Here is a 10,852-nt window from a genome sequence, read left to right on the forward strand (position 1 = left end):
TATCTCTTATCCCTTGTTTTGCAGATGGTATTTAAAGAACCCGGTTGACGCCGACAGCATGGAGCACATGGAGTGTTTTCCTCCAAGAGAGAGAGATTTTTTAAAGTGAACAAAGTGTGTACGTCAGCTGGCAGACAGTGGACCATGGAAGAAGATGGAGCATATCCACAGCATACACAGTGGTACAGTAAGCACATGCACTATGTGGACAGACTTATGGGTGACCTGCAGTTTTGTTTGAAGGACCCTCTTTATAGCTTTGGAGGTGCTGAACCACAGTAAGATGCCATATTATGGCAGACATGACTGGACAATTTGCATATGACATTCAGGCTGGTATCAACATGTGAGTGAAAGAAATCATATAAACACAATCAGTCATCTGCTCCCAGAAAATGCCCCCATTTTAAATACATGCACCTTGTCTTGGTCACTGGATTCAGCCATTCTTGGTATACAGAATTAATCGTCCTGATTCTTGTAGTGTTGAATGATTGTTCTTTTTTTTAATCATTTAATCATTTTCATTTTTTTTCCTATCAGCTATATATTTTTGTTCTAAGATTTTGTCAGAGATAATGGCATGTGCCGATCTTTCTCAATGGGAGAGAGTTTACAAAATCATTACATTATTTACCTCAGTATATACTGTTTCAATAATTAGCAAGCCTCTTTTAAAATGTTAAAAGGGCAATCCAGTGATTTTTTTTTTTTTTTTTTTCCCCCCCTGCATGAAGGCCAGTACGCTTTCCCCCTCCGTCTGCACCTTTCCGACGTCAGAACTGAGTGGGCTGTGTCCGACCATTTCAGTAACTTCGCGAAACCAGTGATCCAACATTCACACCCACTTCGCGCAGTGATTGGTCGGCTGGGCAGAGGCGAGAAAGGAGCCAGGGTTTGAACTTCTCGCTCTAGCTCTCTTTTCTTCCATTCTTCACTCAACTATTTCTTCCACTGTTCATCAGAAGGACTGAGTGCAACACAATGACTGCCTTCCAGGAGAAAATGTGTGGTGTTATCCCTGTATTTAAACCATAACGCATCTCCCCCCTCTCTATGCCGGCTGGCTTTTCACTCTGTGTTCTAGTTTGGAACAACTGTAAACGCTTGATTTTTGATGTGATCGGGCAACACATCTCACAACCTAGAACTATTTGAGAAAAACCCAACCCTTAATCATCATGAGGAGTACTGCTACTCTGTGGCTCTGGGAGAGGTTTCTTAAGTTTGAAGAAAATAACCCTGATAATTATCTCAGCTTGGGCTTGGGTTACCAACTGGAGGCATTGGGCTTGAAAGGCAAGAATGGACAAATGAAAGTTGCTACCGAGTGCATGATGGGAATTGTTGGAAACTAAGGACTAAAAGTGAGTATACCCCAGCCTCTGAGACCCCAACTTTATGGCAGTGCAATACTAGATTATTGGAGTATGTCTGTGAGGCGGTCGACGTGTGACATAGTATCATACAAGCAAAACCTTATCCCTTGAGTTAATGTGACTGCTGTGGTGGCCTTTAACTCTACTGGAAGATTACAGGGTTAAGCAGTCAGTACAGTTACACCCTTTAAGCAGGGGGACCACACTGAAGAGGATGCAGTGTATTTCTCAACAGGGTGACATGTCTGTATCTAAATTTCAAATTTCGCAGTGTCGATAAGGTCATAGCTCCGGAGTAAAATCACGGCCCCTGTGTGGATGATTAGTCCACACCTGATCCACATTTTTGTGTTGCTACATTGGCTCTGTCATTTCTGCTCTGCAGGCTTCGCTGTGTCTCTCGGGATAAAACGTGACAACCGGGAGGATGTTGCTAATGGGACGTGAGTTGACAACCTGGGGAATACACTGTGTGTGTGACATGTCAACAGATTGAGGACAGCCCCCATATAAAACCCAAAAATTAGAATCATTCCCATGCATGGAGAGACTCTCTGCAGGGTTTTCGTGTCCATTTGTTCTGCTCTAGTTTGTATGTAGGTCACCGGTAGTGGACCAGAGATGCAGCAGAATGGCAGCCGCACGCTTCATTAGATGGTATTTACAGTGTAATCTTGGAGCATATAACTCTAATTTACATTCTGATTAGTGCTGAAGAGCTTGTTGTACGGTATGTGAGTACCTATTATAATTAAACAATTTTCCCAGAATCACAACACAGTGAATGGCTTAGATCTTTTCAGCATACCTATGTGGTGTGAAATTGAAATAGGCTGCTCAAATATTAATGTATCTACAGTATGTATTAATAGTTATCTGATGAACTAAAACCCAGTGAAAAATAGCCAGTGCTGCTTTACAAAGTCGGTCTCTCAATGACAAGAGTTTATGCTTTTTCCCCTTCGTTTTAATAGATTAAAACCAGCTGTAAATAGCTTAAATATACCAGCTATATAAGTTAGTTATATAAGTACAACTTCTTCTCTGTTCATTGTTGTGATTCACTACATGTTTTTATGTATAATTATCTGCATGTAGCAAATAAATAGGCAAGCATATGCAGAAACACTGGTATGTACATTTAAAAAGCAGCAGTCATTTTAATGTGCAACATCCCAGGGATCGACTGAGTCACTATAGCCTCTGGAGGGCAGTATATTCAGGGTGAGGCTCTACTGGCTCATCAGTTAAGTTACTTCCCCTCAGTCCAGGAAACTCCATCAAAGTGCCTCTGGAGAAGGTCTGAGACGGGTTAAAGTCCGTACTCCACACCTGGATCAGGCGTCCCTCAAAGCTTCATTATCAGCTGAGGCAGAAGTGATGATTTCTCACAGTCTGTGGATGTCATGACACCCAGTGGTCTGTGCAGAAATCCCTCGGATCTTCACTACTGACTGCAGTGAACTGGGGACAGTCACTCGCAGTCTGCCTCTATCATGACACCCAGTGGTAAGTTTTTGACTTGAAGCTTGACCTTGAAACCAGATGTGGTCGTGTGTCAGCCTGTTTTCAGTCTGGGGATTTTCAAACTAACAGTGGGGACAGAAAACACATTCAGTGAATTTGATGGAGGGTTCTCAAAGTCAGACTGTGAAACGTGGTGAGAGAGAGTTCACCAAGTGTGACTCAAAGGCATTGGTAAACAATGCTCTTTAATTTGGAACTACATATTTATGTTTATTCACTTGGCAGACACTGTTGTCCAAAGCAACATGCAAATAAGATAGTGATTTTTAATTGTATGAGTTGTGAAATTTCATTTTAAGTTCTACTCATCAGTGATGGCACCATACAGCCTAGAACGTTTCTAGAGCATGACTGGTGTTTATTCTTTATGTGATAAAGAACCTGGAGCAGGGACCCAGTCAGTAACAATGGACTGCCCCTTTGGGATTCTTGCAGTGGTACGTCATTGTAACAGCATTATGTCATACTCACTAATAATATTGTTGCCAGTAATACAGTTTTCCCGTAATACAAGCTCCTTATTATTCTTTACACATCAAACATTTACAGTAATATAAAAAATCCCAAACTGTCAAACCCATGTTTTACCACCCTCGTTCTGTTTGCTATCCATCATCGGGCACTTTGATCTGTCATTTATGCTGGATACTAACAAGTACAAACTGCTATAAATGCAAATAATAATGCTATTAAACCAAATATATCAAGATGAACTGAAATAAACCTTGTGAGATTGTACTGCAGAATATATTGCTAAAGACTAGGCCTGCAACTAATCGTCATTATCAACTAATCTGATGGTTATTTTCTCAATTAGTCAATTAATCATTTGGCCAATACAACAGTGAAAAATGCACATCACAATATCCTAGAGCTCAGGGTGACATCAACAAATGTCTTGGTTTGTCAGACAAACGGCACAACCCCCAAAATTTTCATTTTACTGCATCGTAAGACGAAGCAAAGCAGCAAATTCTCACATTTGAGAACCTGGAACCACCAAATGTTTTGTATTTTTGCTTGTAAAATACTTGAATGATTACTCAGTTATCAAAGTAGTTGCTCGATGAATTGTCTGTTGATCGACTAATCAATTAATCGACTAATTTTTGCAACTCTATTACAGACATACAGTATAATGTATCTGGTATTCTAATCTTAATTAGCTATGAATTTACACTCATGAACAGAAAACAAAATAAAAATGTTACATCTGTGATCCGATGTTCCTCCTTTCATGAGCCATATGACAAGGCTGGTGATTCCTACTTTCAAAGTCTGGCCTGTGCGTTCACTTTAAAAGATTGACCGAATACTGTAGTGGCCCGGTTTTCCCCAATGATGAGTAATAATCAATGGGTTTATCCAGAGCAAACATAATCTGGCAGGACTGACTGCACTCCAAAGGGACAGTTTTTTTTATTTCAAATATCAGAAAGATACGTCGACTATTTATAGTTTCTACACATCAAGGATACCTGCAAATAAACTAAAGCGTATGTATGCTATAAAACTAATCGACAGAACATACAGCTGAACCAGCGGTCACACGTGTTTGACTGTGACAGAAGGAACAAGAAGGGCAGAAAAAGCGTCTGAAAAGTAAGTGTTTACGTTTTTGAAAAGGCGTGTCGTGGGACAAAAAAGAAACTTTAATTAAACTGTGCACAAGTTGTACCTTTAGGTTACTTACAACTATTGTTTGTAACATGACTTAAAATAATTTACATGCACATTGCTAAAGACACCAATTGTCAACAGTTCTTCTATATGCTGTAAGTTGTTTTGGAGAGCTTTTATTTCTCAACAAAACATAGTATGGATGTTGGATACAGACTTTGCCCCTCCCCCGACATTTCATGCCAATGCTACTGCATGTGTGTCCTGTGTGTGTTTGTGTATTTTTTTTTAGGTGAGGCAGCCATGGCAGCGGATCTCGATGTGGTGAACCTGTTTTTTATTGCTGGGGGAACACTGGCTATTCCCATTCTGGCCTTTGTCGCATCCTTCCTTCTCTGGCCCTCAGCACTCATTAAAGTTTATTACTGGTAAGGTAGCTCGTTGTGTTGACCTGTCCTCCACTTTATATTTTTACTACTCGATGTGAATTCCCTCCAGAGTGCCAGAGAAGGGGAAAAAATGATAAATCTCCTACAAATGTTTTAGAATGAATTACCTAGGACTGATTGCAAAACATACTTCAATCTGAATAAATGTAATTTGTATTCTCAGATACAGATATATACATTTTAAATGTTTTAGCCCGTTAACATCTGGTTCCCTTTAGTCTTTTCACTTATTTTTTTCTATAACGGCTTTTCCAGACCTCCACTGAAAATGTATGATGTTTACATCGAGATAAATATTGATACCCAAGACTCCATGTTTCTATGGCTGCATTATTCTTTCATATGGGAATATTCTACATGTCTTGAGTATCATGTTATCCATATTTCCCAGTTTACCTGCACAGGCTGGTTTCAAGCCGGTCTCAAAACAATACTCACATGCTCCTATGTACAGTGGCAAGAAAAAGTAAGTTAAAATATGGCCAGATCTTCATCTAAGTTATAATAATAAAGCGTTAAAGCGTTGTTAGTCACTTTAATTTTCCCTCCTGTCTGTAGTGGCTGCAAAGAGTTCGCTTCCAAGGGCTATTTCAGTGTAATTGATGGGGGACAAAATCCACAGTCATGTTCTCTATAAATATGACTGAGTTTCGGCTAAAGCCAACCTTCACCAGTCTGAGTGAGACAAATCAAGTGAGTTTCTTTTTAAGTTACAGCCTTTTCTTATTTGTGTTATTACCCCTCTGCCGTGGCTCAGGAAACACAATGAGAGAATTTCATACCAAAAAGCCTGCAACTTTGGAAGATACCCATTTGATTTGACTTACTCAGACTGCTTAATAATATTATGATAATAATACTGCAAAAAGTTGTCTAAATTAGATGACAGAAAACGTCTTTTGTCGCCGATGTCCCAGAATGACATATAGAAGTGTTTTCAGATCCGAAGGCCCCTATTAACTGGATGACATTGTTTTAAAACCTTTCAAACAAAATCGTTGTTTAAAAATAAATCAGTTGTATGATGTGAAAGCACTGTGGTCAAGTTTTGGTTACAATAATAAACATGTGGTTAAGGACTGGATTTCATCCCCCATTGCTTACACTAACGTTGCTTTAATCTCTGTGAAGGGCTTTCTTTGGTCATGATTACAGCGAAAAATAACCCCTTCGATGTACAAATAGACGTGTGAGGGTTGTATTAAGACTGACTTGTAAAAATGTGAGACTGTCCTTTAAAAGAGTTAATGTGAACTTTATGAGCATATGCTTCGAGAAACCGCATGTCAAGTCACATCAGTTTTATTCTATAGAGCCCAAAATCATAATTTGCCTAAACATGAAACCCTAAATGAATTATAGCAGTAACCTAAAAAATGACAATGTTGGCAACACATGCTCATAAAAAACTTGCATCCAAGCCCATTATCACTTGGCCCAAATTGGAATTCAGGTGAAGTCATGTCTCAGCGTGTCAGCTCATATATACCTGCTCCTCTACAGGTACTGGAGGAGGACTCTGGGCCTGCAGGTACGCTACGCAGACTGTGGTGGTTATCGCTTCTGTTACTCATACAGAGGAAAGCCAGGGATGAGACCTTCCATTTTAATGCTGCATGGCTTCTCTGCTCACAAAGACACATGGCTCACGGTTGTCAAGGTCAGAGTAACTCTGAACATTACAGTTTGTTGCTATGAACTCAAGGGACTACTTGATTTCACCTAAAGAAAGATGCTTGTGTTAAACATCAAACTTGACATTTAAAAAAAAAAAAGCAGTGATGCCAAAAATAATCACAGACTGAAAAATAAATCTTTATAATAATATAAAACCGGTGCATTTTAATATGAAATTTACCCTGTGCCTAAATAGTTTTAGTTCAGTTTGAATCTCCCTCTTGGACATGTTCACACAATTTAAAGGGATATTGTTTCAAAAACCTGATATTAACTTTTGGTTATTTTTTGTTTGTTTTTATAAGCATTCACAGATTCAGGTAGAAGATTCAAATGTCCAATAATACAAGACTCTATATTCCAGTTGTTCAAATTGGTCATTTTCAGATTTCAACTTGAGCAACTTGATTTCAAAAAATCAAGTTGCTTGTTGTTCACTCTCAATGCTCCCATAGTTTTGTTTTCAGCTGCAGCAGGCAGCTGTTTTCATTGAAAAATCTCCAGAAAGCTACTGCACAGTACTTGCTCAACACCAAACAGCAGAAAGAAACAGTTAACGACTAGCTGGTGACCATAGTGGAGCATTTAGCAGCTAAAGTGCCAGATATTTCCCTAAGGAGTTGGTGGAGACCAAAAACAGAGCTAAAAGAGATTGAATATTGGACTTAACATTCACCAGGTGGCCACAAACACGACTCCAAATGAATGATGTCGCTCTGTATCTGCTGAATTTGTAAATAAGCAACTGTTTGCAAATAAGTTCGCCATATCAACTTAAAAGGTGATGATATGTCAATGTTGTGTTTACAACTTGTTTGTGCTACCCCCAAGTGGCTAAAAAATTAGTTATTGCATGTTTTAATTTTACGATTAAGTGTTGTAGTTTATCTCTTCTACTGCTCTAGTATCTACCAAAACATCTGCACCTTGTGTTTGTGGACATGCCTGGCCACGAGGGAACAACACGCACCAACACAGAGGATTATTCCATTCAGGGGCAGGTCAAACGAATCCATCAGGTACACTGAAGAGAGAGCTATTGTATGAATTGATGTCTGTATTTGTCAGGTCCCTAAATCATTCCACTGAAAATCTTATTTTGTCCCTCATTCTCCTCAGTTTGTGGAAACCATTCGCTTGACCAGGAAACCCTTCCACCTGGTGGGAACCTCCATGGGGGGAAACGTAGCCGGGGTTTACGCGGCTTACTATCCCTCAGAAATCTGTAGCATGACTCTCATTTGCCCAGACGGTCAGTCACTGTATGTGTGTGTGTGTGTGTGTGTGTGTATTTATGAGTGTGTTAGCACTGTATGTTCACACCTTGACACCCTACAAGGTTTTATGTGTGTGTGTGTGTGTGTGTGTGTGTGTGTGTGTGTGTGTGTGTGTGTGTGTGTGTGTGTACAAGGTCATCAATGAGCAGTTGAGTGTTTTACAGAAAAAAAGGCTGGACCTAGAACCCCAGACAAAAAACTAGCTAAATATTCTTTCTTCTTGTGTTTTAGGTGTGAAAGAAACGCTCAGTTAAATTACCTAGTGGTGCGAGATTATTTTAAACCCCATCTAGGGACAGGCATTGCAAATTAGCTTAGGCTATAAACACTGTGTTATGTGGCATTGGTTCATGATATATACTGTACTTGTCGCTAAATAAATATACATTAAATGAATAAATTACTTGACATGACATGACCTTTATAACACACACAACACCCATTTCACCTTTCCTTAGTAGCTTGTTTTATTTTTTATGTTTATTTATATCAGTGTGCATCATCAGAAAACACTGATTTTATCCTTCAGGTATAAGACATCCATGCGAGACCAAATTTGACAATCATCTGCAGGACCTGGAGCACAGCAATTACACATTAAACATCCCGCTGATCCCCACTACACCGGAAGAGATGGAGGACATGTTCAGACTTTGCTCCCATGTTCGCTTTAAAATCCCTCAGCAGGTCAGGTCCACACTTGAAAATGACAGCAGTATGAACTTCACAGTGAGTGATAATCATAAAATGTGTTAAAGATTGCCAAAAGGGGTGGAGATTAATATTCACCCTACTCAATTTTTCAAAGGTCGCTACAATTTGTGGTTGTTTAAAGGTGTTTTTTATTGTTTAGATTCTTCAAGGATTGGTAGATGTTCGGCAGCCTCACAACACATTTTACCAAGAAGGTTAGTTCACTTTGGTATGAAAAGTTTTTAGAATTTCCCATGTAAGCACACAGTGTAGTCCATGTGACATACCCGAAATTGTGTGTCTTTTCTTTTTTTTTCTTTTCTTAGTATTTATGGAGATTGTTGGTGAGAAATCCAGATATGCCTTACAGGATCACTTACATCTGATCACTGCACCTTTACAAGTGATATGGGGCAAACAAGACCAGGTAACTATGATGTTAGTTGGTGTATTAGATAAATCTGGGCCTTGTACATATGCAGCCTCAGTGTGCCTCCTTTCCCTCTTAATACATCCATTGTCGTACCTGTACAAATAACTACATTAACAAGTTGACACATCCATCTGCACTGGTTATTAGGGTAATCAGTAATGGAGTGTTTAGAACACATTTAAGAAAGTCTGACAATCTGAAATCTCAGCATATTTCAGCCTCTTTTCAAAATATGCTGTAATTACCATGTGAAGTTTTTACTATGAAGAACATCATGGTTTCTATCATTATATCCGGGGCATGAGACAAAAGATTAGACTGAAATCATGTTGTTTTGTAGAATTAAGGTAAATTAGCGTCAAACGAGTGTTACCCCTGCCTGTTGCAACATGGAAGTAGAATAATCAAGTTTAAAGGCACAGTCCAAATACATGCAAACAATGTATCCCCAGTATTAAAAGTGACAACACAGGATTAGACCCTGCCACACTCTCAAACTGGCTGACTGGACTTAATATGGGGTGTAATGTTAAATAATAGGTTAAGTTATTGAATTTTCTGATTCTGCTGAAAATTTATTTGCGTTGCTTATTTTTGTAAACACAATAGTAAAGTTCATCATATTTCAAAAGTTATCACTCGCGATACATTGTAAGATAGAGTTACAGGTATTTATAACTATCGTATAATGCATATAATGTACAATAAAACAGACTACTTGAGGTTACTGCTGCAAATCGAATTTCAGTGTAAACTGCTGCAAATTACTGCTTGAAATGACTTTTAGTAGCCACTTTAAGAGCTGAGCTTGTTTGACATCCTCAGTAACATCAGAAGATGGTGATGATGGAACTGAAGCTGATGAAAATAATAAATTTGATTTTAAGCGCCTCTCAGGTAGAAGGAAAAATTACCAATATTAAACTGTTCTGAAACACTGCAAGCAAGATGTGTTGTCAAAAAGTACTTTCTCTCATTCATAATGCTAACAACCTTATTACCATTATGACTTATATATATTTTTTAAAAATCAGAATTGCAGATAAAAACCAAACTTCAGGTTTTCAGGCAACTTCCACACTTTTTGAGGTCCATCCCTATGTGGGCCCTGGGTACTGAGGTCCACTATTCCCCTTACTACCACACCCTTGATGATGTTCCACTAATACAGTGACTCGCCAAAGCCTGTATAAATACAAAAGTGATTACCAGGGGGCTTTGGCATTCAAACTAACCTTAAGATTCATATGGCTGTATATGGACTTGTAACCTGAAGCGGGTGGCTCAGGTTTCTCTAGCTGCTCAGTAAATGTCTGAATAGAAAAACTTCAGTATCATACCTACATAGCCATGATAATTATCCCCTATTTTTTCCAGGTGGTGGATGTCTCTGGAGCGACAGTCATTGCAGAGGTGTTGCCTGGATGCAGAGTGGACCTGCTGGAGAACTGTGGCCACTCTGTGGTGATGGAGCGGCCCTGTCGGACTGCCAAACTCATCCTGGAGTTCATCATTTTACAGCAAGACGCCAGGGGTTGCACAAAGAAATCTTCCTGAACAAAAGACTTTTAATCATTTCCATCCGTTGTAATGCTTCATCTGCTCCTTATATGTGACATGCATATGTACACATATGTCCACACTTTTAAAAATGTACATCAGGGCAGTAGGCAAGGTTCCTACAATAGTGTTGCAGCATTTCATAGATGTTAAAATAAGTCGCATTTAATTTCTGATGTAAACTGGATCGTCATAATAAAAGTCCCGTGCATGTATATATGTGCAGATGTGTGAATG

The 10,852-nt window shown here is 39.1% G+C and overlaps 1 protein-coding gene across 2 annotated transcripts; it reads left to right on the top strand.

Annotated features, from left to right (window-relative positions):
- Positions 1-2,677: 2,677 nt before the first annotated feature.
- abhd6b (abhydrolase domain containing 6, acylglycerol lipase b) lies at positions 2,678-10,795 on the top strand. 2 transcript variants are annotated; one of them, XM_040153314.1, is made up of 10 exons: positions 2,678-2,888; positions 4,431-4,508; positions 4,819-4,954; positions 6,479-6,635; positions 7,558-7,671; positions 7,772-7,904; positions 8,459-8,658; positions 8,783-8,837; positions 8,949-9,049; positions 10,433-10,795. In XM_040153314.1, exons 3-10 carry the CDS (start codon positions 4,830-4,832, stop codon positions 10,610-10,612), a joined length of 1,065 nt encoding a protein of 354 aa, XP_040009248.1. In that variant the 5' UTR covers positions 2,678-2,888; positions 4,431-4,508; positions 4,819-4,829; the 3' UTR covers positions 10,613-10,795. The 2 variants fall into 2 exon arrangements, with proteins under 2 accessions (XP_040009248.1, XP_040009249.1); XM_040153315.1 differs by lacking the exon at positions 4,431-4,508 and having other exon boundaries at positions 8,459-8,616.
- Positions 10,796-10,852: the final 57 nt, after the last annotated feature.

Source organism: Xiphias gladius, chromosome 18 (assembly GCF_016859285.1).
Source record: "Xiphias gladius isolate SHS-SW01 ecotype Sanya breed wild chromosome 18, ASM1685928v1, whole genome shotgun sequence".
NCBI classification, from domain to species: Eukaryota; Metazoa; Chordata; class Actinopteri; order Istiophoriformes; family Xiphiidae; genus Xiphias; species Xiphias gladius.

Bases quoted from the DNA above. Each gene is read 5' to 3' on its own strand.
- abhd6b (XM_040153314.1), top strand. From the start codon at position 4,830: ATGGCAGCGGATCTCGATGTGGTGAACCTGTTTTTTATTGCTGGGGGA. The intron at 7,672-7,771 runs GTACACTGAAGA...CATTCTCCTCAG, and splicing joins AGGTCAAACGAATCCATCAG to TTTGTGGAAACCATTCGCTT. The intron at 9,050-10,432 runs GTAACTATGATG...TATTTTTTCCAG, and splicing joins TATGGGGCAAACAAGACCAG to GTGGTGGATGTCTCTGGAGC.